Source organism: Jaculus jaculus, chromosome 7, assembly GCF_020740685.1.
Source record: "Jaculus jaculus isolate mJacJac1 chromosome 7, mJacJac1.mat.Y.cur, whole genome shotgun sequence".
Lineage (NCBI taxonomy): Eukaryota > Metazoa > Chordata > Mammalia > Rodentia > Dipodidae > Jaculus > Jaculus jaculus.
In genome coordinates, this window is record NC_059108.1 from 14,169,237 (window position 1) to 14,194,000 (window position 24,764).

General features: G+C 43.9%; 1 protein-coding gene across 7 annotated transcripts in view; it reads left to right on the forward strand.

The window, feature by feature from the left end:
- The window catches only part of Fry (FRY microtubule binding protein), a 472,955-nt gene that overhangs the window by 244,935 nt on the left and 203,256 nt on the right, over window positions 1-24,764 (forward strand). For all 7 annotated transcript variants that reach the window (XM_045154946.1, XM_045154947.1, XM_045154942.1 and 4 more), the window contains one exon: window positions 17,017-17,070. In XM_045154946.1, the coding sequence (XP_045010881.1) occupies window positions 17,017-17,070 (54 nt within the window). The remainder of the gene's footprint in view (window positions 1-17,016; window positions 17,071-24,764) is intronic.

Genomic DNA, 24,764 nt, shown 5'->3' on the forward strand with positions numbered 1-24,764 from the left:
GAGGCCCTGGTGTGCCAATTCTCTCTCTCTCTTTCTCTCTCTCTCTAAAATAGATAGATAGATAGATAGATAGATAGATAGATAGATAGATAGATAGATAGATAGATAGTAGGATATACCCAGTGTTTACCTCAGGCCTCCTAGGCACACTGACGTGCATGTGCACCCCACACATATATGAACAGACACATGCATACACTTGTACACATGAGAGAAAAAAAAAACCCACATGGCTTGTTGAAGCCACCCTCATTTAATCCTCCACGGTCCCTGTGAGGACCTGCAATGGAATCTGCTTTCAGGCACTGGCCAGTGTATGGGTATGAAATGTCAACAGGAAGAAGCAATTCACTCACCTGACAAAGAAGGAGAAAGTGCTTTCGACTTTGAAATCTGAGGAAAGGCACCGACAGGTGATTCTAGAAGGTACCACACCCACCGCATTGTCACATTGTCCTCAGCAGAGACTGCGACAGCCACCGAGCAGTGCCTGTCTCCCTCAGGCTTCTGGAACCTCAAAGTCCCTTCAGGGTGAAAAGTTTTGTGAGGACAGGTTTGCTTGGCCGGGGTAAGCCTTGCTCACAAACCACTCACCGGTCAGTGGTAAGAAGGGTCTCTCAGACACTGGACTTGCACAAGCTGGGAGACGGGTGGGCTGGCGGAAATGGTGATAATTCATCGAGATCATAACTGTGTCGCTGTGGAACACAGGCTGAAAAACAACACAGCATGATCGAGCTGGTTTGCTGACAAGAAAGAAAACGCGAAGGGAATGTCTACTTTAAAGACTGAACCCCAACTCAAAGTAAGCACGCTAGTTTCTTAGAGTAGGAAATCCTCAAAGAATGCAGGATGTCAAAGCCTGTGGCACATCCAGCACGAATGTGCCATGAAACTCATCAAGCCTTAAGACCAAACCTACACCAGCTCTTAGCGCTTAAGGCATTTGCCTGCAAAGCCAAAGGGCCTCGGTTTGATTCCTCAGGACCCACATAAACCAAATGCACAAGGTGGCACATTGTCTGGACTTCTTCTGTAGTGGCTGAAGGCTCTGGCTTGCCCATTTTCTCTCTCTTCTTCTTCTTCTCTCTCTCTCTCTCTCTGCCCTTTCTGATTTTTTTCTTGCTCTCTCTCTAAATAAAAATTATAAAACAGATAGAGGACTGGGAAGATGGCTCAGCAGTTAAAGGAGCTTGGTTGCAAAGGCTGATGTTCTGGGTTCAATTCCCCAATCCCCACGTAAAGCCAGATGCACAAAGTGGCACATGTATCTGGAGTTGTTTACAGAGGCAGGAGGCACTGGTGTGCTCATTCTTTCTCTCTCTCAAATAAATAAACATGTTTTTAAAACTAGGTAGAAATTGCTCCAGAACTTATTTTCAATCTAGTTCTTTTAAAAAAATATATTTATTTATTTATTTGAGAGTGACAGACAGAGAGAGAAAAACAGAGAGAGAGAGAGAGAGAGAGAGAGAATGGGCGTGCCAGGGCCTCCAGCCACTGCAAATGAACTCCAGCCGCGTGCGCCCCCTTGTCCATCTGGCTAACGTGGGTGCTGGGGAATCGAGCCTCGAACCGGGGTCCTTAGGCTTCACAGGCAAGCACTTAACCACTAAGCCATTGCCCCAGCCCTCTTTTTTAAAATTATTTGCTTCTGTTTATAATATCCAGAGATACCATTTGATTACTTTAAACTCATTATATAAAATTATGGCCTTCATGACAATATTTTTATCCATGTATGTATCCTTTGATTAAAATGATTCCATTACTCTCTCTTGTCTATTAATTTCTTTCCCCACTGGTTCCTTTTCTCTTCAGTAGTCCCCTTTCCACTTTTATGTCCTTTTATCTACATGTGCACATCTGTCATACATGTATACATGTTCAAGAACATGTAAATTCCAGCTAGATTTGATACGTGAAAACTTGCAATATCTGTCCTCTAAGTCTGGCTCATTTGATTTAACATGATCACCAATTCCATGTTTTCCTGCACACGACGTAGTTTCACTTGTCTTTATAGCTGAATAAAACTCCATTACGTACACACCACATTTTCTTCACCTTCATCCACAGTGTACACACAGTCTGGTTCCATTTCTTGGCTACTGTTAATAGTCCTACAGAAAGTTGGGGCATATGGGTATCTCTGTCGATGTTGACTTAGATTCCTTGGGTGTTTACCTAGGAGCAGTCTATGTGGATCACATGATAATTCTGCTTGAAGGGTTTCTATTTTGTGTGTAGGGGGGGGAGTTTCAAGGTAGGGTCTCACTCTATCTCAGGCTGACCTAGAATTCACTATGCAGTCTCAGGCTGGCTTTCAACTCACGGCGATCCTCCTACCTCAGCTCCCTAGTGCTGGGATTAAAAGCAAACACCACCACGCCTGGCCCAGTTTTCGTTTCTTGAGGACCTGCTATCCTATTCCCATTGTGCCTACCCTAATTTACATTCCCACTAACAACGTAGAGGGGCGCCTTTTGCAACAATTGCGCCTCGCCAGCAGCAGTTGTTTTCTGTTGATGAAAGCCATACTGACTCAGACAACATGGAATCTCACTGTGGTTTTTATTTATATTTCCCTGATGGCTAATGATGTAGAAAAAAATTTTAATGTATTACTTGGCTGTTTGTACTTCTTATGAGAACTGACAGAAGCATCATTTTTAACACAAAGAAGAGATCGTATGAAAGCAATCATCACATTTTATAGTATCAGAAAATGCCAAAAATTGTATTCAGTTATACTGACATAGGAGCTGGTGGTGTCATTCAGTGGTAGAGCATGAAGCCCTGGGTTCAATCCTTAGACCCAAAATAAATAATTGCATAGTGGTAAGTTTTGAAGGCTCTTTTTTAAAGTGCATATCTTTCTTATTTTATTTTATTCATTTGCAAGAAGAGAGAGATAGAAGAGAGACAGAAAGAATAGGTGCACCAGGGCCTCCAGCTGCTACAAATAAACTCCAGATGCATGCGCTTCTTCATGCACCTGGCTTTATGTGGGTACTGGGGAATTGAACCCGGGTCGTTAGGCTTTGCAGGCAAGCACCTTAACTTCTGAGGAGTCTATGTTCTTAATAATAATGTGGCTACATTTCCAAATAACATTTTACATTCTTAAAAGTTATCAATATGATTTTTAACAGCAGGACTGTTTCATTGTAGCAAATTTTTTTATATTTATTTGGGGGAGAGACAGAGAGAGAGAGAATGGGCACAGCAGGGCCTCCAGCCACTGCACACAAACTCCACATGCATGTGCTACCTTGTGCAGCTGGCTTACATGGGTCCTGGGGAATTGAACTTGGATTATTTGGCTTTACAGGCAAGCACTTGAACCACTAAGCCCTTATTATAGCAGTTCTAACTGGCATGCATCTGATGTCTACAGGTCTTTCTAGAAATTGTATGACGTAGTTTATTGGGCTTTTAGGTGTTGATGTGTATATGGTATGTGTGTGTTTATATGTATATTTGCATCAGTATAGGGACACATGTATGTGTGTAGGCCAGAGACTGAAGTCATTGTTCTCTGTCTTATTTATTGAGACAAAGTCTCTCACCTGAACCCAGCACTCACTGATCAGTTAGTTCAGCTGGCTACTTTACCCCAGGAATCCACCTGTCTCCACTCTGGGATTACAGGTAGACTATCATACTTAGCTGGCATTTATCTGGGTGCGGAGGATCTGAACTCCAGCTCTCACACTTGAGTGGCAAGCTTCTTACTGATCGAGCCATCTCCCCAGCCCAGATATCTTCTACTGTGATTTTATATATGTGTTCTGAATTTAGAGATTTTTATGATTTGGTGATATTATCTGATGCCTTTGAGCATGTCTACTTAACTTGTCAATTATATAATCACTTAGGGAGGTGGAGTTGTAATGTTCCAGGAGGTTTGTCCTCAAGGTGGTTTAGCCTTAGAGAATGTGAATATTAAGGAGGAAAAGCCTTATGAAGGCCAACAAAAGAAATGACAAGAGGGGCAAAGGGGCAGCTGACCAGAAGCGGAGGGACTCAAGAGGAAAGAAAAGAATGATGAGCAATGTCTCGTTGCAGCTGAAGGTCCAGGGAGAAAAGTACTGAGAAACAGCTCCCATTTGGAAAATTCCGGGGATCCCTGGGGGCTCTATTTTTAGTGCTGAGAGAAAAGCCAAATTGCAATGGTTGAAGCAAGAACTGAGGGGATGACAGATGTACAGAACACTCACTAGAGAATTGAATAGAAGAGAGACATAAAAAGAAGTCGCAGCCAGAGGAGGGGGTGAAGTAAGCGGGGCAAGGCACCAAGATGACCAGGGTTTGAACGTGTTGGCGCCTGAGAGAAGAGCCGGAGAGGGGATAAATGAAGACGGGCTGTGCAGAGCTGCCCATGGAGCAAGGACCCAAGGACAAGAGCACGTTCCAGCCAGATGAGGTAATGGTCCGTTTATTGAACATAGCATGCCCAGCTAGAACAATATGTTTGGACAAATAAAATAAAAAACATACCAATAAAATAGATCATAACCCAGAAACAAATGATAGGAAATTGTATCTCTTGTTTCTTGGTAGCTGTTGTAGACAGAAAAGAAAGGAAAAGAAGAGTGCCCGTGAGAGCCTTTTGATTTTTTTTTTTTTTTTTTTTTTTTTTGGGTTCAGCTACACTGAAGACTAACTTTGCAATTGAGTGTAGTTGAAGTTTCCCCTCCAGTGTTTGAATGAAGAAGGTGTTCTCAGGATTGTTAAGTTTGGCAGAGAGATGGGCTCCACTGAAATGACCAGAGCCAATTGCAAGTGAGATAGATTACCTCAGGAACCTTTACTTTAAATAATAAGTGCGAGGGGCTGGAGAGATGCCTTACCGTTTAAGACACTTTCCTGCAAATCCCAAGGACCCACCTTTGACTCTCCGGATCCCATGTAAGCCAGACACCCAAAGGTGAGGCAAGATCACACATGCCCACTAGGTGGCTGAGACCCTGGTGCACCAATTCTCTCTGTCTCCCTAAAATAAAATTAAAGTTAAAAAAAAAATTAAAAATAAATTAATAAATTTAAAAATGAGTGCTGGGCTGGGGAGATGGCTCAGTGTTTAAAGGGACTTGCTTACAGAACATGCCAGCCCAGGCTCAATTTCCCAGCAACCATGTAAAGTTGGATATCAAGTGGAGTGTGCGTCTGTGATTCCAATGCAACTGGTATAAGGAAAAGCAAAGCCACAAAGATCCGCAGCTTGCAAGCCAGCCAGTCTGATTGATATTCCTTTGGAATCTGGAAGTTTCTTGCCATTGGGCAAGTGATGAGACTCTGTCTTCAAAACGTTGGAAGCCAGGCGTAGTGGCTCACGCCTTTAACCCCAGCACTAGGGAGGCAGAAGTAGGAGAATCACCTTGAGTTTGAGGCCACCCTGAGACTCCATAGTGAAATCCAGGTCAGCCTGTGCTAGAGTGAGGCCCTACCTTGAAAAAGCAAAACAAACAAACAAACAAACAAAAAGTTGCAGTACAGATACCTCAAAGTTGACCTCTGACCTCCACACACCTACCATGGCATGCTTGTCCATACATACCCCCCATGTGCACAGAAATACTTTTTTTTTTTAACTTAGAAGTGGTTCTAAAATAGCACAATGGCTTTGCCTTGCCTCCGTGTTTCATATCATAGCTTCCTGCACAGCATCTGACCTGCTGACCGCTGCAAGCTCAGATGGTCTATTCCACTCTCTTGTTCTTGAGTTGCTTTACCCAACGTTTTGAGTAAAAATGAGCATATGTTGTTCTGCTTACAGAAACTCGCTTTATTCACAATAGGAAATTCAGGGGGAAACAGTTGGGTCTGTTTCTGCAGGCACACATCTACAGGTCTCCAGGGGTTTTAAGTGTGCCTCATTAGTTCTCGCTAGAACCCGTTCGGATGTGGCGTGCAAGACCCGTCATTACTGTGGGCAGACTAAGCCAGGCATCGAGGGGGTTCTTGGCCAGAAGCTGATGAGCTACACAGCAGACAATGTACTACGTCGTCGAGACAATTCATGCCTAGGGCCCCTGGCTGCCCCATACCATGGGGAGTGATTTGGGTCCAAAAAATAAAAATAAATTTAAAAAAAGGTCACTGGTTCAGAGCCGGGTGTACTTTCGCTTCTCAGGTATATTTTCAAAGGCGACTCAAAGGCACCACAAAGATCTGAGCAGAAAAAAAATGACAGTCACCAAACTGTTCAGGGCTCCACTTTTCTTTGGTTCAGACTACCGTCGTGTGTCTGCGGCAGCGAGCTGATAGCGCTGGATGGGAGGTTTTAGCGGTGCTGAGGTCGCCGGGGCCCTGTCCCTGTGCTCTGAAGGACACTGTCACCATGGTGATGAGGCAGCACACAGCTCAGCATCCTCTGGGTCTGGTAAAGAAGGGAGATCCCGATCAGAAATTAGTTTGGAAATTTCTTTGCTAACTCAGACCAAACATTATAGTAAAATCTTCTCCATTGATAGCATGCAGAGCTGCTGGTTAACTATATATAAACGTGTTCTTATCATCAAAAACAATGTAGCTTCAAGACTTGCAAAATCTACTGGTTGGCTGTTTTGTTATTGTTGCTGTTGTCTTGTTTCTTTTTATAGCCACCCGTCATTACATTACGCAGTCCATCTAAATTACCTACTGAGATTAAACCATTGTAAGAATGTTAGGAGTTTTTGTTTTTGATGACAGTTACTCTTTTTTTCTTTTTGGTTTTTCAAGGTAGGGTCTTGCTCTAGCCCAGGCTGACCTGAAATTCACTACATAGTCTCAGGGTGGCCTCGAACTCATGGCCATCCTCCTACCTCTGTCTCCCAAGTGCTGGGATTAAAGGTGTGTGTCACCATTCCTGAATGAACAGTTACTCTTTGTAATTTTTCCTTCTTTTTTTTTTTTTTTTTTTTTTCTTTTTCAAGGTAGGGTCTCTAGCCAAGGCTGACCTGGAGTTCACTTGGTGGTCTCAGGTTGGCCTCAAACTCATGGCAATCCTCCTACCTGTGCCTCCCAAGTGCTGGGATTCAAGGTGTGTGCCACCATGCCTGGATGGACAGTTGCATTTTGTAATTTTTCCTTTATATTTTCTACAATGCAACTTTCTGGTTACACGTGGCACCTTCCAGCAAGTTGAGCACCCAGTCTCAATGTAAGTGGGAATATCTGCTGCCCAGGCAAATATATGGAACTGGTTGCAGCTCCAGACGTAATAGAAGAAAAAGGCATGCATCTCCATCTTACCTACTTCCATGATGTTAAATAACAACAGTAAAAGAAATTCCCCCAGTGGCAATGGCAACAGTGAGTGACTGCTTCATGCCATGCATCTTCTCAATCCTCTGAGGTGGATTGGTATTTTCCCTTTTTTTTTTTTTTTTTTTCTTGCCTAAAAGGTAACTGGAGCTTAGGGTAAAAAGTCTTACAGATTATAGATGAGACTGAGAACCATTATCAGGTCTTCAAAATTCTAAATTTCTGGCACTTTTAAACTACTGTGATAACTAAGAGATACTAGAATAGCATCTTCAAGGGCTGGAGAGATAGCTTAGCGGTTAAGCGCTTGCCTGTGAAGCCTAAGGATCCAGGTTCGAGGTTCGATTCCCCAGGACCCACTTTAGCCAGATGCACAAGAGGACACACGCGTCTGGAATTTGTTTGCAGTGGCTGGAGGCCCTGGCATGCCCATTCTCTCTCCCTCTCTCTGCCTCTTTCTCTCTCTGTCTGTAGCTCTCAAATAAATAAATAAAAATAAACAAAAAAATTTAGAATAACATCTTCAACAGTGTTGGTGATATGCATAACAAATTGAATAACCACTTGTGAATTCCGTGACATTGTTGGGTTGAACATATATATTTTCCTATCCCTGAAGACAGGATAACTTGAATCTTCCTAGCATCCTGAACTCCTGGCCTGTATGGCTCACATTTGGAATTTGGGGGCACCACTTGAAAAGTCAGAAGTACATAGTGATTTAGTGAATGAGTTCCTTGTTTCCCTCAGATAAACCCACCTTGAATACACAAGAGTCTCTCTAGTCTTCTGGTTGTCTGGGACCTGTCCTGATAGGCCGTCTCTCCTCTTGGAGGTTACAGCGGTGTCTAATATGAAAAGGCTGGGAAGTTTCAATGCAGCTAGCGCACACTGAAATGGTTTGGAAATTGGGGCAGATGTCCATGTCTTCCCTCAACCCTTCTTAGGTAAATTTGGACACAAAGAGCTTTCGAGCATCTTAAGGGGAGGGTGGAGGAGGTGGGAGCTCCCTAGTGCAGCATACACAGGTGGAGCCCTGCTCACATCCACTGGAAACCCCTATGGAAGCCTTCAGGATAGGCGAGATGCCCCTCAGAGGACTAGACATCAGGAGAAGAAAAGGGGCTCCTGAGAACTATAGCTGGCTTCTCATATAGCAGGCAAAGTGCTTGACACCAAGCTATCTGATGACATATCGGATAAGTGCTATTGAAGTAGGTTTTGAGAACAGCTTGTACCATCTTTAAAAATAAAACATTGTATGACTTCTTGAAAACTCAGTAGTAAAAGAAGTTGCTGTATCATGGCTATATTAGTTACTATTTTTATTTTGGAGAATTCAATCATAAACAAATGACACAGTACACCAGGTGACCATTTCAGACAGTGGTCAGTCGTGGCTAATTTGTTGCGCACTCCCTGTATATGCCTCCAGTATTATTTGAAACAAATATGGTTATCCTTCAGTATTCACAGTAGAGTGTGTCCAAGACCAACCACACATCCCCTCCCCAATACAAAAGTCCACATATGTTCAAGTCGCTTGTAGAAAATGGGACTGGAGAGATGGCTCAGTGGTTAAAGGCACTTGTTTACAAAGTCTGACAGCCTAGGTTCGATTCCCCAGTACACATGTAAAGCCAGATGCACAAAGTGGCTTATGTGTCTGGAGTTGTAGTGGCAAGAGGCCCTGATGTGTTTTCTCTCCTCCACCTGCCCCCTTCCTTGAAAATAAATTAAATGTTTTTCTTAAAAGAAAAAAAAAAAAGAAAGAAAATTATGGCTGGTTATGATGGCACACTCCTTTAACTCCAGCACTTGGGAGGCAGATGTAGGAGGATTGCTGTGAGTTTGAGGTCAGCCTTGGACTACAAAGTCAATCAGTCTAGAGTAGAATGAGACCCTACCTCAAAAAAGAAGAAGAAGAAGGAGGAGGAGGAGGAGGAGGAGGAGGAGTAGGAGGAGGAGGAGGTGGAGGAGGAGGAGGAGGAGGAGGAGAAAATGATGTGTTTACATAGAATCTGCACATGTCCTCCTGTATGCATTTATTTTTATTTTAGCTCATTATACTTTATTTCATCATGTTTTAGAGATAGGTTCTCAGTGTGTAACCTAGACTAACTTTGAATTCTTGATCCTTCTGCCTCAGAGCCCTGAGTACTGAAATTAGAAGCATGTGCCACCATGCCCAATTTCCAATATAATTTAGATATTTGTTCTTTGGGCTTTTCAAGGTAGGGTCTCCCTGTAGCCCAGGCTGACCTAGAATTCACTATGGCCTCAAACTCATGGTGATCCTCCTACCTCTGCCTCCCGAGCACTGGGATTAAAGGTGTGTGCCACCACGCCCTGATTAGATCTTCTTTTTTAAGACTTACGGCACATGACATACTGTAAAACATGTTCTAAAATCAAAACAGTTGGTGTGTACATATTTGGTACAGTTTGTTTCAAATATTTTCAGTGTACAGCTGGTTGAACTTGTGGATGGTCTCAGGTACAGAACAGAGGGCCAAATACACTAGAAGCCTTGCTGTCTCATCCCTAAGCATTTCAGGATGTGGCTCTAAAGAGATAACGTATCTGGAAACATCCATGATCCCTTAGTATCATCAAATATCCAATCATAGTTCAAGTTGCCACTTGCTTCATATATGTAATGCTTTCATTTTTATTTTATTTTTTATATCTATTTATTTGAGAGTGACAGACAAGGAGAGAAAGAGGCAGAAAGAGAGAGAGAGAGAATGGGTGCGCCAGGACCTTCAGCCACTGCAGACGAACTCCATATGCATGCACCCCCTTGTGCATCTGGCTAACGTGGGTCCTGGGGAATCGAGCCTCGAACCAGGGTCCTTAGGATTCACAGGCAAGCACCTAACCACTAAACCATCTCTCCAGCCCCGCAATGCTTTCTTTTAACGGGTTATTTTAATCACTGTTCAGAGAAGGTGCACACTTTGTAGTAACTTTGTAGAAGGGGATTGGCAAGGATCGGGGAGACAGTTCGTTCTGTCAGCAAAGTGCAAGCCTGAGGACCTGAGTTCTATCTGCAGAAGCCCTGTGAAGAGAGCCGGTCACGGCGGCACACCCTTATCAGCCCTGCTTTGGGGAAGTGGAGACAGGCAGATCTCTGGGGATGACTGGCCAGCCAATGAGTAGAGCCTAATTGGCAAGCTCTAGGCCAATGACAGACCTTATATCAAAAAGGGCTGGATGATAGCTAGAGAAATGGCTTAGTGGTTAAGCGCTTACCTCTAAAGCGTAAGGACCCAGGTTCGAGGCTCAATTCCCCAGGACCCACATAAGCCAGGTGCACAAGGTGGCACATGCATCTGGAGTTCTTTTGCAGTGGCTGGAGGCCCTGGTGTGCCCATTCTCTCCCTCTCCCTCTCCCTTCCCCTCTGTCCCTTTCTCCCTCCCTCCCTCTTTCTCTCTCTGTCTGTCTGTTGCTCTCAAATAAATAAATAAACAAAAAAAAATTTAGAGAGATGGATGATGGGCTGGTGGGATGGCTTAGCGGTTAAGGCACTTGCTTGCAAAGCCAAAGGACCTAGGTTCAATTCCCCAGGACCCATGTTGGCCAGATGCACAAGGGGCGGACACATCTGGAGTTCGTTGGCAGTAGCTAGAGGCCCTGGTGCACCCATTGTGCCTCTCCCTCCCCCTCTCTCTCTCTCTCTCTCTCTCTCTCTCTCTCTCCCTCTTTCTCTGTTAAATAAATAAATATAACTATTTAAAAAAAGAATATGATTAAGACAGCATACTTGAATACAAATTGTTAAGGCAGGAAAACTTAGTATGTTATTCTGCCTGAGGCTTCAAGCCCACATTCTTGGCTCATGGCCTGAGTACTGCGGATGGCAATAACGTATCCTATCAGCTTTGCCTGCCTTGCAGCATTGCTTCTTCCACACGTATGTGAAAATGTGCAAGCATGAAGTCTTGTCCACACCAGCTTTCCACCATTTGTAGTGGGAAAATAATTACCTTAGGGCATGGGAAGTTCCGGGATGTGGCTGAACCTGGTCACCTTCATCCCCCCATAGCAGCAGGATCCTCTTTTCAGTGGTGATGGAAAGGGAGTCACGCTGTGGGTCCCCAGGGTGACAACTACAGAGAGTCACACTGTGGGTCCCCAGGGTGACAACTACAGAGTTATTGCAGGGGACCGCACGCCCGTGTATGTGATGAGCATTCACTTTTGGTTGGCATATAGATACATTCTCATTTTTAAAAATATTTTATTTATTTATTTATTTGACAGAGAAAGAAGGAGAGAAAGAGAATGGGCATGCCAGGGCTTCCAGTCACTGCAAATGAACTTCAGACGCTTGTGCCCCCTTGTGCATCTGGCTAACATGGGTCCTGGGGAATCAAACCCGGGTCCTTTGGCTTTGCAGGCAAATGCCTGAACCGCTAAGCCATCCCCTCAGCCCCTCATTTTTGAATGTATGTAAAATAAATACCATTGCTGATATAGTACAAAGTACCAATTGAAAAGTACCAATGGTGTCATGTTAGCTCTGTTATCATGAGTGGTTTAAGAAGATAGATAAAATAGAATTACTCTCTTGCCTATTTGGGGTGTGAGTGTGTGTTTCATGGTTGAAAATCTCAAGCCTGAAATGAGGTCAAAAACTAATAGTGGAGGTGATTAACTTTATCATAAATGTATATAATGATACTGAATCATCTACTTATTCATAACCCCACAGTGATTACAGATGTCCCCACTGAAGAAGAATGGGGACTGGGCCGGAGAGATGGCTTAGCAATTAAGCACTTGCCTGTGAAGCCTAAGGACCCCGGTTCGAGGCTCAGTTTCCCAGGACCCACATTAGCCAGATACACAAGGGGGCGCACGCGTCTGGAGTTCGTTTGCAGTGGCTGGAAGCCCTGGCATGCCCATTCTCTCTCTCTCTCTGTCTCTCTCTCTCTGCCTCTTTCTCTCTCTGTCTGTCACTGTCAAATAAATAAATAAAAATAAACAAAAAATTTTAAAAAGAAGAATGGGGAGAGGGGAGAAGGGACATGGAGGAGAGCCTGATGAGAATACGACTAATTTGCAATATGTTCGTATCTTAAAGTTCCAAATGAAAGTTATAAATTTTTTTAAATGGGGATGGAGAAATGGTTTAGTGGTTAGGGCACTTACCTGCAAAGCCGAAGGATCCAGGTTCAATTCCCCAGGACCCACACAATCCAGATGCATGGGGGTGGGGGCACGCATGCATCTGGAGTTCGTTTGCAGTGGCTAGAGGCCCTGGTGCACCCATTCTCTCTCTCGTTCTCTCTCTCAAATAAATAAATTAATTTAATTAAATATTTAAAAAATGGTAAACCTTACATATGCTTTACTCCAATGTAACACTAACCTATGTACACTCAAAGCAGAGATCCGCATATTTGCAGAAACCGTAAACCCTGTTGTCAGCTTGGCAGACACACAGCCAACGTGAAACCCTGCTCTGCTCTGTGACATTTCTGTCATTGTTGTTTTTCAAGGCAGGGTCCCATTCTAGCCCAGGCTGACCTGAAACTCACTCTGTAGTCCCAGGCAGGCCTCGAACCTACAGCGATGCTTGTTCCTCTGCCTCCCGAGTGCCCAGCATGTTCTGTGACTTTTCAGTGCTGAGAGAAAAACAAACAGAGGTGGCTGTGTGTCTGGGGCACCTTGGCAAGCAGAAGTGGCACTCGAGTTATCCTCCGCGCATATGTCATAGTGAATCATGTCTTTTTTTTTTTTTTTTTTTGGTTTTTCAAGGTAGAGTCTCACTCTAGCCCAGGCTGACCTGCAGTTCACTATGGAGTCTCAGGGTGGCCTCGAACTCACAGCGATCCTCCTACCTCTGCCTCCCAAGTGCTGGGATTAAAGGCGTGCGCCACCACGCCCGGCTCATGAATCATGTCTTTACAGTGGGATGTGGCTCTGTGCCGCGGTATAGACTGTGAAAGGAAGAATGTGTGAGGCTTTGCGTGTTTGTGAGGGTGGGGAGTGGAGCTGGTGTTGGAGATTGGTTCGGGAAGACTTCCTTGAGGGAAGGGTGGTTGAGTGAGCAAAGTCCTCACACTCCCTCTGGTCCAGGGATGGTTTTGGAACCTGGTGCCACCTGCTTTTTTCGCTTCTTTAATTTTCATTTTTGTATTTCTTGGTTTTACAATGAACACTAGAAAATGTCATTGTAACCTTTACACAGACAGTAAATGCTTTTCAGTTTCACTGGGGACTTTATCTCTTTGTGCTATCAGCCAAAACTGTTGTTTCTTTAATTTCTCACTGACGTTTTGGATCCACTCTCCACTTGTGTTGTTCTAGACGGGGCTTTGAAGGGCAAAGGCTTCTTGGTGTGTAAGAACAGTATTCTCTGCTGTTCTGACGTGTGTGCACATTCTCAAACTATATTCCACGGTGAGGGCAGGCAGGGGATTCATAAGCTCTTTGGAAAACGTCAGCTGTGTGGCAACGAGTCCACGATGGTTGTAACTGTCATTCTCAGCACTCGAGAGGCTGAGGCAGGAGGATTGCTGAAAGCTCGAGGCCAGCCAGGAGTGGGAATGACGCTTGCACCTGCCTTAAGGTATATGATATGTCCCATCTCAGTTAGTAGAGAAGATTAGAGAAGCCAGGCAGCCGTGGGAGTGTGTGATCCGCTCACTGAAGTCTCTCTAGGGCATCTACACTGCTCAGGACCAATGTAATATAGATGTGACTTTCACATGGGTTTTTGCCCTCACAGAGCAAAGACTATGAACAAGAATAAGAAATCATATAATGTCACGGTGGTGGGTCCGCCACGGCTTCCTGATGTCATCTAAGAAGAGTCTTATCTGTGAACGTGTCACTAATGAAGGTAGTTCGATGTCATGCAAATTGAATCACGTGTTCCAGTTACACCTAGTAAATGTGTAACAAATAGCATGTCCCCAAACACCGATCTAGCAAAGAAACTTTCTTTTCTATTTCGACACCTAAGGACTCGGAAGTGTAGACCTTTCAACTCGCTAGTATCTGTCAAACGCTAAGATAAATAAAATCTTAAGGCCAAATCCCTTAGTGTTTGTTATGTTTTCATTAAAAACCACATATGGCCAGGCGTGGTGGTGCACGCCTTTAGCCCCAGCACTCGTGAGGTAGAGGATCACAGTGAGTTTGAGGCCAGCCTGAGGCTCCATAGTGAATTCCAGGTCAGCCTGGACTCCAGTGAAACCCTACCTTGGGAAAAATGAATACATATGGCATCAGATTGTTTCTTTTTCACAATTCATAAATTAACAAAATAAATATATGTATGATATATGTGATTCCTTTTTCCTTTTTTGTGTTGTTGGGGATCCAACCCAGGGCCTTTCACTTGATAGGCAGGTGTTCACCACTGAGCCACCGCGCTAGCCCAAAATGATGTTTTAATATCTGTATACTTTGGGGAGTGAATTTAAATCAAATTATTTATCATTTCTACCCCTTCAGATGCATGTGTTTTAAAGTCATTTAAAATCTACTTTCTTGGCAATTTTCAAGTATATGGCACATCTTAATCTACTCAGGTGGTTATAACAAATTATTATAAACCGAGTAATTTAGAAACAACAAATTTTGATTGCTGGCACTTCTAGATACTTGAATACCAAAGCTTTGTATCTGTTGAGGGACTTCTCCCCACATGATGGCTTCTTTGTTTTTAAAATATTTTTTATAGGTTTATTCATTTATTTGCTTGGCAGAGAGAGAGAGAGAAAAAATGGGCACACCAGGGCCTCCAGCCACTGCAAACATACTCCAGATGTGTGTGCCCCCCCCCTTGTGCGGCTGGCTAACGTGGGTCCTGGGGAATCGAGCCTGTGTCCTTTGTCTTTGTAGGCAAACACCTTAAGTGCTAAGCCGTTTTTAAAATATTTAATTTATTTATTATTTATTTATGAGAGAGGAAAAGAGAGAATATGAGCACCCCAGAGCCTGTAGCCCCTGCAAACGAACTCCAGCCATACACACACCCTTGTGCATCTGGCTTTATGTGGGTAACAGGGAATCGAGCCTGGGTCCATTGGCTTTGCAGGCAAGCACCTTAACTGCGGAGCCATCTCGTTAGCCCCACATGACAGCTTCTTACTTGAGCTTCTCATAATGGGGGACAAGTGAGCACTCTTGGCACCAGTTCCACCAATGGCGAGTCTGGCCTCGTGGTCCAGTCAGTTCCCAGCAGCCTCAACTCTTAGCATCAGCATCCTGGCGACTAAGTTGCAACTCTGGAATTTTGATGGACACATTAAGATCACAGCACATCACACTCTTACTAACTATACACGGATGGCTTTGCAATAGAACTCTGTTCTTCCTTCTTCTGACTGTCTAACTAAGCTCGGCACCCCGTGACATCTCGTGCCCCCTTCCCCTGCCCCTCGTTGCCATACCATCCCCTGGCGCCCATTGCTCTACTCTCTGTTCCTGAGTTGGATGCTGTTAGATCCCATACCTAAGTGAGAACGTGTAGTATTTATCTTTCGGTGACTGGCTTTATCACTTAGCATAATCCCTCGGGTTCATTCCCGTTGTCCCCAGTGGACAGGAATTCCCTGTGTGCAGCTGGGTAGTATCCCACTGTGTAGGTATAGCTCATTTCCTACGTCCACTTGTTCACTGATGGACGTTGAGGTACGTTTCTTGACGTGGATATAGTGATATTGCTTCAGTGGATGTGGACATGCAAAGACTCTTCAGCATACCGATGTGTCACTTCTCTAGGGAATATTCTGGGAGAACTGTTGGTTCATATGGTAGTTCTGTTTTGCTGCTGCTGCTGTTGTTTTTAAGGAACCTCCATACTGTTTTCCATAACGTCTGTACTAAGTGACATTTCTTTTTTTTTTTAAATATTTATTTATTTATTTGAGAGCGACAGACACAGAGAGAAAGACAGATAGAGGGAGAAAGAGAGAATGGGCGCCCCAGGGCTTCCAGCCTCTGCAAACGAACTCCAGACGCGTGCGCCCCCTTGTGCATCTGGCTAACGTGGGACCTGGGGAACCGAGCCTCGAACCGGGGTCCTTAGGCTTCACAGGCAAGCGCTTAACCACTAAGCCATCTCTCTAGCCCCTAAGTGACATTTCTGCCAACAGTTTACTGGGTTTTCTTTTTCTCTGTGTCTTTACTACGTTTGTCTTTTTGACAAAATACATTCTAACAAATATGAGTTATTACCTAATTTGGGATTTTAATGTATGGTTTTCTGAACATCAGAGTCTTTGTGTTTTAGTCTATTAAGACCAATGCCAAGAGCTTGTTGAGGTGGTTCACCGTATAATGCCAACATTCAGAAGATTAGACAGGAGAATGGAAGGTTCAGGACTGGATTGGGATACCTAGTAAGACCCTGTCTCAAAAAACTAACACCAACGGAAACATTTGCATCAAGAATTACGGCAGAGGACTGGAGAGATGGCTTAGTGGTTAAGGTGCTTGGCTGTGAAGCCTGAGAATGCATGTAGCCAGACGCAGTGATGCAAGCATGCAGTACTGAACATGCACAAAACGGGGTGCAAGTGTCTGGAGTTCATTTACAGCCACTGAAAGGCCCTGATGCACCCATTATCTCTCTCTCTCTAAAGATCAGCTGCCCTGTGTTAAGGTCAGCCCAGCTAAAAGAGATAGCCTGGTGCCTCCTCATTTGTGAAAGGGGGAGGTTTGAAACATTGATATCTCTTTTATAATATTTTAAAATCTCTAGTAATTATCTTTGTATATCCTTTTCTTTTTCTTCATAGGAGAAGCCACTGACAAAATCTCTGCAGCGTGGAGAAGACCCTCAGTTTGATCAAGTAAGTGAGATGCTTCCAATGTTGTATCTGTTTATTTCAAAATGTACAGAGATGGGACCTGGGATGCAATTCAGTGGTAGAGTGCTTATCTGGCATGTATAAAAGGCCCTGGGTTTGATCCCCAGTTCAGAGAGAGAGAGAAGGAGGAGGAGGAGGAGGAAGGGAGAAAGAAAGAGCAAGATTGATAAGAGTGGACCATGGATGCTTGCCGTTGTTTTGAGTTTCCTTCCCCAGAGAAGGCCTAGGCGTGTGGTTTTAGTAGCAGCTCATTTGCAGCTGGGCTCATACATGTTTGGTAGATGGATGCCTTTGGATTTAAATTAGAAAGAATTGCAAAGGATCAACGCAATGAGAGTAGGACCTCAATTGTCTTCTGAATCTTTGTATACTGAAGGGAAAGAAACTGAAAAAAAGACAGTAAAGGTAAATCCCTTCAAAGAGATGAAGTTCTTCAGAATCAATGACACTCTGTGAGGACCAGGCCTCTGCACTAGAACTCATTCATGTTTTCATCCAGTTCTTTTGCTGGGTGCTTACTGGGTCTGAGCTGTGTTTTAGTCCTTCATGAACTCATAAGCCTGGTCTGGGTTATAATTCAGTGGTAGAGTGCCTGCGTAGCATGCACAAGATCCTGAATTTGATCCCCAGTACTACAAAGATTAAAAAAAATTCATTGGTTAGCTAATTAATTAATTTAAAGTCTTGCTAGGCTTCATGGTATGTGCCTGTAATCTGAGCCATTGGGAGGCTGAGGCAAGAGTGGGAGAAGGATAAAAAATTATTGATGAGGGCTGGAGAGATGGCTTAGCGGTTAAGAGCTTGCCTGTGAAGCCTAAGGACCCCAGTTCGAGGCTCAGTTCCCCAGGTCCCACGTTAGCCAGATGCACAAGGGGGCGCACACATCTGGAGTTCATTTGCAGTGGCTAGAGGCCCTGGCACGCCCATTTTCCCTCTCTCTCTCTCTCTCTCTCTCTCTCTGCCTCTTTCTCTGTCACTCTCAAATAAATAAATAAAAATAAACGAAAAAAAATTTTTAAATATTGATTAGCTAATTATTTAATTTACAGTATTGTTAGGCTTCATGGTATGTGCCTGTAATCTGAGCCACTGGGAGGCTGAGGCAGGAGGATGGGAGTGGAAGGTCAGCCTGTGCTACACGTTAGCTCCAGACCAGCCCCGGCTACAGAGCTAACCCCGTCTCAAAAAAAAAAAAAAAAAAAAAGACAAAGGAACGTAGAGATGGTTCAGTGGTTGAGTACTTGCCTCGCATGTGCAAGGCAGGTCCCAGTCTGGTGTGAGAGAGCAATAAGAAGCCTGTAGTCAGATAGCTTTTAACTTCAGGCTAGTCAGGACGCTTCCATGGGGAGGCCCCAGTGTGGTGAGAGTTCATGGAACAGGCAAGTGAGGCCATATGGCTCTGACGTCCAGCCCCCTAGTGAGAAAGTCAGACCATGAAGGAGAATCAATAAAGGCAAAAGAGATTCCCAGCAGCATTTTATAGATGCCTAATACCATGGAATTCTTTTAAACAGCTGTATTAACTGTCGGGGTTTAAATTTAAAACAAAATTGTCCTGGGCTAGAGAGGTGGCTTAGCAATTAAGCACTTGCCTATGAAGCCTAAGGACCCCACTTCGAGGCTTGACTCCCCAGGACCCACGTTAGCCAGATGCACAAGGGGGCGCACGTGTCTGGAGTTCGTTTGCAGTGGCTGGAAGCCCTGGCGTGCCCATTCTCTCTCTCTCTCACTATCTGCCTCTTTCTCTCTCTGTCTGTCTCTCTCAAGTAAATAAATAAAAATAAAAATAAACTGTCCTGGTACCAAAGCATGTGTGTGGGGTGTGTGTGTGTGTGTACATACACACAAAACTGGTGGACAAAGATGTAAGAATGTCTTCCCTAAGAACCTAAGTTCTGACTGGAGGCCCTGGTATGCCAATTTTCTCTCTCTCATAAAAAAAAGTACAAAAAGAAAAGATTCTAACTTAAGCACTAATATGTTCTTATGTGTTCTAACTCAAGCCCCTCCCCAAAATAAATGTTTTCAACATCAGATATGGCTGCCTGTGGTAGAGAGGACAGTTTATCAAGTACTTGAATCAATAATTTTTTTAAATTATTTATTTATTTATTTGAGAGCAACAGACACAGAGAGAAAGACAGATAGAGGGAGAGAGAGAGAGTGGGCGCACCAGGGCTTCCAGCCTCTGCAAACGAACTCCAGACGCGTGCGCCCCCTTGTGCATGTGGTGGGACCTGGGGAACCGAGCCTCGAACCGGGGTCCTTAGGCTTCACAGGCAAGCGCTTAACCACTAAGCCATCTCTCCAGCCCCAATAAGATGTTTTTCACTTGTATTAATGGTGAGGAAGATAAGAAATTTTAGAAGAAAGTAGAATAGCATACTTTATGCAAATGACCTGAACAGAGAAATGACATTATAAATTATCTTTCGGGACTGACACATAGATATTTAATTGTAGCCAAAGGCATGTATTGTCACAGCTTCAAAAATGGGCCAAATTATGACTCACAGAGATAGAAAATGAACAGCGTAAAGATTTTATTCAAGTCATTAAGGAGGAACATTTTTACAACCAGTTCAAAAGAAAATGCTGGGCTTGAGAGATGGCTTAGTGGCTAAGCACTTACCTATGAAGCCTAAGGACCCTAGATCAAGGCTCAATTCCCCAGGACCCACATAAGCCAGATGCACAATGTGGCACATGCATCTGGAGTTCATTTGCAGTGGCTGAAAGCCCTGATGCACCCATTCTCTCTCTCTCTTTCTCTCTCTCTTTCTCGTTCTCTCTCTCCTTTTTCCTGTGTCTGTCTGTTGCTTTCAAATAAATAAACAAAAAGTAATAAAAGAAAAGAAAATGGTAGCAGCAGACATTCATAAACCTGGAACACTGAGACCCAGGCGCATTCAGGAGCATTGCTGCATATTTCCCATAAAGAAGGGAAAACAACTACACCTTCCCTGGACAGTTTCTTCATTTCTATTGACAAGAATTCTTTGGTAGTAACATAATATATATACCACTTGAACAATTTTAGCATAGCTCAGAGGTATTGGAAGGCCCCTGGAATTAGAAACACATAGGCCCTGGAGAGGGGTGTAAGTTTTCATTGCAACCATTTTATTTTCTGCACACTGGGTATGTTAGGAAAGAGCTTTTAGACAAGAGGGACTCAGATTGTAGAACTCAATGCCACTGGGATGGGGCTTCATCTTATATTAGCATTAAGGTGATAGAAGGGGCAATTTGATGTCAACAGCAAGAGGCCATGTCCATGACTGAGCTGTGGAGAGACCCTTGAAGGCTCAAGGCATCGTGGGAGCATGATGCTAACATAGTGTTGAGGCTTAAGGAGCCTGAACTAAAACAGAGGCAGGGAGACTCATGGGATGAATGATTATTACCAAAATGATGAAAAAATAATCAGTATTTGCTTAAAGAAGAAGCAGAATACAATTAATTTCAAACGAACTCTTGGAGTGATTTCCACTCAAGTTAGCAAGCACCAAGTGTCTGGAACATGCTAGGATCTACACAAGATGCATGGGCAAGAAGAAAGTAGAGTTTTCATCTTCAAGGAATTCCCAGACCTGCAAGAACACAGATCTGAATTCTGCCCTGGAGAATGTTATAGTTGCCATGGAGAACGTTGTGGCTACCTTCACGTTAGGACACCTGACCTAAAGCGTCTGATGGGAGGAAAAGGTTCACGTTGGGCCATAGCCTGGAGGGAAAGCTTCATCATGGCAGGAAAAGAATGGCAGACCAGAGGCTGAGCATCACCTCTTGCCACCGCAGCTGGCAGAAAGCATCAAGAGTGAGCTGAATAGCACTGGTAAGCTGAGAAATAAACCCCGCTGTCACACCTCCTCCAGCAAGGCTCTACCTCCACACTTTCCACCAGCTTAGGACCATGCATTCAAAGCACATGAGGCTATGGGGCCATCTCATTCAAACCACCACATTTTGCCCCTGACCCCATAGATTCATGACCATCTGATGATACATATGGATTTTGGGGGATTTGAGAGTCTTTCTAAAGAAATAACCAGTCTTCATTTACTTATATGGTATGGCAGTTTGAAAGCCAACTGTCCCGCATAGCCTTGTGTGTGTTGAGTACTTGGTTTCCAGCTGGTGGCAGTTTTGGAGTTGGAGCTTTGCTGGAGGACTGTGTCACTGGGGCAGGCCTGAGGTTTTTGAGTCCAGCCCTACTGGCTCTGCCATCTTTCTCTGCCATGATGAAACTTCTCCTTGACACTGTAAGCAGACAAGTGCCTTAACCACTAAGCCATCTCTCCAGCCCCTACGCACCTCCTTTTTAAGTAGAAAGTTTGAGGCACTTGACTTTAGATTCTCCAGTGAAATAGCAGCTAAGCCTGTGATGAAGTTAGACCTACTTGAGTGGTGATTAAGTGTTGTTCAAATAGAAAGTTAGATCACTTAAAACAGCACACTCTGCAGTGAGTTACCCTTCCCTGAGCAGTATTGCCGCAGTTTCCTTATGAAGGGAGAGGTGATGAGTGACAGGCACTAAAGACATGAACACTCAGCAGAGAAAGATGAGGCTGCTGAATCATTCATAAGTACCTGCTGAATCATCCCTGAGTACCTGCTGAATCACCCCCGAGTGCCTGCTGAATCACCCCGAGTGCCTGCTGAATCACCCCGAGTGCCTGCTGAATCGAGTACCTGCTGAACCGTCCCCGAGTACCTGCTGAACCGTCCCCGAGTGCCTGCTGAATTGTCTCCAACTACCTGCTGAATCACCCCTGAGTACTTGCTGAACAACCCCCAAGTACCTGCTGAACCACCCCCTGAGTACCTGCTGAACCACCCCCCGAGTACCTGCTGAACCGTCCCCGAGCACCTGCTGAACCGTCCCCGAGTACCTGCTGAACTGCCCCCAAGTACCTGCTGAATCATCCCTGAGTGCTCCTGCATATACCTTCCAGCTTTGTGCAGATACCTTCTCGTGAATCATTTTTTGACTCTTAGGCTGCTGCTTATATATTATCTAATCATGACAAACATAAAAAGACTTATATAAGCTGAGTATCCCTTACTCCAAATGCTTAACACCAGAAGTGTTTCTGATATATAGATGAATGATATTATCCTAGGAATGAGACCTGAATCTAAATATGAGGTTCATTTTTGTGTCATATACACCTTCGACACATAACTTCAGGGTAATTTTATGCAACACATTACATAATTGTATGCACTTGTATTTCAGATTGTGGAATTTTCCACCTGAGAGGTCAGCTGGCACTTTAAGATTTTCAGATCATGGAGCATTTTGAATTTTTCAGACTAGGGACTCTCAATTTGTAATGCAAATAATTGTGTATCCCATATACTGTTTTACTATTTGAAGTATTACTACAGCTTTGCCTCTTAAAACATTCTCATTCGGTAAGTGGAGGTATTTTCTCTTCACATAGTTAACTATGATTGCTCCCCAAAAGACCTTTTTACCAGAACATCACAATTAAGAGTCCAGATCCTTACAGCCACAAAGGAGTCCTCTGTGCTTTGACAATTGCATAGGGAAACACAGAAGATGAGAGAATGAGCTAGAAGCATCTTAGGAACCTGAAGAGGAAAGCCCAGCTGTCAAGAACTCAACACTTCAGAGGACATGCCTGAAGAAAAAGATCTTAGCTTAGCTATTAGGTTTTTGTTTAATTAATTAATTTATTTATTTGACAGAGAGAAAGAGGGAGAAAAAGAGGGAAGAGAGGGAGAGAGAGAGAGAGAGAGAGAGAGAGAGAAAGAATGGGTGCACCAGGGCCTCCAGCCACTGCAAACAAACTCCAGACGTGTGTGCCCCCTTGTGCTTCTGGCTTACGTGGGTCCTGGGGAATCGAACCTAGGTCCTTTGACTTTGCAGGCAAACACCTTAAACCGCTAAGCCATCCTTCCAGCCCTAGCTATTGGGTTTTGACCCTGCTGATCTTTCAGGAAGAAACTAGGGCAGTGTGGCAAGAATAGACATCAGCTTTCAAAGATGGAAGAGTCAGCTGACAGTGAGACAGGAAGAAGTGCCAGATACACAGGGGACTGAGCACTGAGGAGGACAGAGACTTCAGGTGTGACGAGAAGAGGAGAGCATGCCTGGGGAGGGCTGCACACTTTTCCCAGACCCCACTCACACTGAATGAGTGCAAGCTCTTAGTGCCTGCTCAGCAGTGTGTTCGCTTTTTACCCGACACTCTTCCGAACTGCCCGAGATGTGTGGGTGAAGTGGACATTCTGGTAATAGGCCTTATCCAATTGGCTTATTCTGATTCCAGGATAATTCAGGTTACTGTCACCAGTGTCCTTTCTTGTTGACTTAAGAGTAGGAATCAGACATTCCCTCTCCCTCTCTCTCTAAAGGGTCTAATGAGTAGGTATCACTCAGCCAACTCTGTCATAAGAAGATGCCAGGCAATACGAAGACACTGTGCTTACAGCTTCTGGAGTCGGAAAAGTGTGGGGACATAAACTAAGCCCCGTGAATTCTAAAGGAGCCCCTGAGAGACTATGCCTTGGATGAGGACCAGGCAGTGCTCTCCCATGGCAAGAAGCGTTAAAAGCAACATTCCTCCATCTCTGGTGTATGCAAGTCCATCATCAACTTCTGTCCCTCCCTCCTCACTCACTCATAAGCCAGTCCCCATCCGAGTGGCTTTGTGTCAAGGCTTTAGTTTCAATATTTGCAAATGGAAGAAGGAAGTAGACATTTGGGAAGATCTACTCCACATTTTATAGCATTCCATTTTGTCATCATTCAATCCCAGTGAAGTAAGTATGTATGGTCTGGTCTTTTAGCTGAGAACCCAGAGCTTTGAAGAATGGTGGCTCGCCAGGCTCATGTAGCTCATAAAGAACAGAACTATCACCTGGACACAGGACTTGCTGTTCTTTCCAGTACCCTTATAAACATTTGAAAACATAGCAAAATGGAGGACCAGTCACCACTCAAGGACCCTGAATTGCATCTACTTGCTCTGGAGTATCACTTATATTCTTGGCTGAAATTATCTCTGTAGATTCCAAATCATTTAATGAACCATTCTAAGTAGCTACTTCTGAGTTTTCTTCTAAATTTTACATCTTATGTATTTTTGTGGCACTTTAGTTTGATTGTATGTTTAAAATACCATGTAATAATGGAAAACTTGTGGTAAAATATGTCCATATATACAGACACATGTGTATGTGCATTAAAGTTATGATAGCTTTTCAGCATCTTAGGTAGTAATGACTTTCCTCAATAAGAAAGTGAAATTTTAGTGTTTCAACATTCATTCAGATACTACAATTTAATGTACATCTATTTAAAATGAGGGAGTGAAAAAATACAAGCAACTAGGAATAAAAATCAACTGTCATTGGGTGTACACATATTACTATTATTTAGCATTTCTGAAATGGTTCTCCTGTGGAAAAAATGTATTCCATAAAATGAGCCAAGATGTTAATGGAAAATGACGGGATCCTTTTCTAATTATCCAAAAAAGTTATCACATCTCTGATGTCTGTTACCCCTCACCAATACCACAACCAAACAGTAGTGTAGTATATGGCTCAGTAAAAGTAACTCACATATACAAATGCAATTAATATGTCTTTTTTGCGATATTACATGGTGGGTACTTTCACTCTCAAGGTTGTTTGACCAC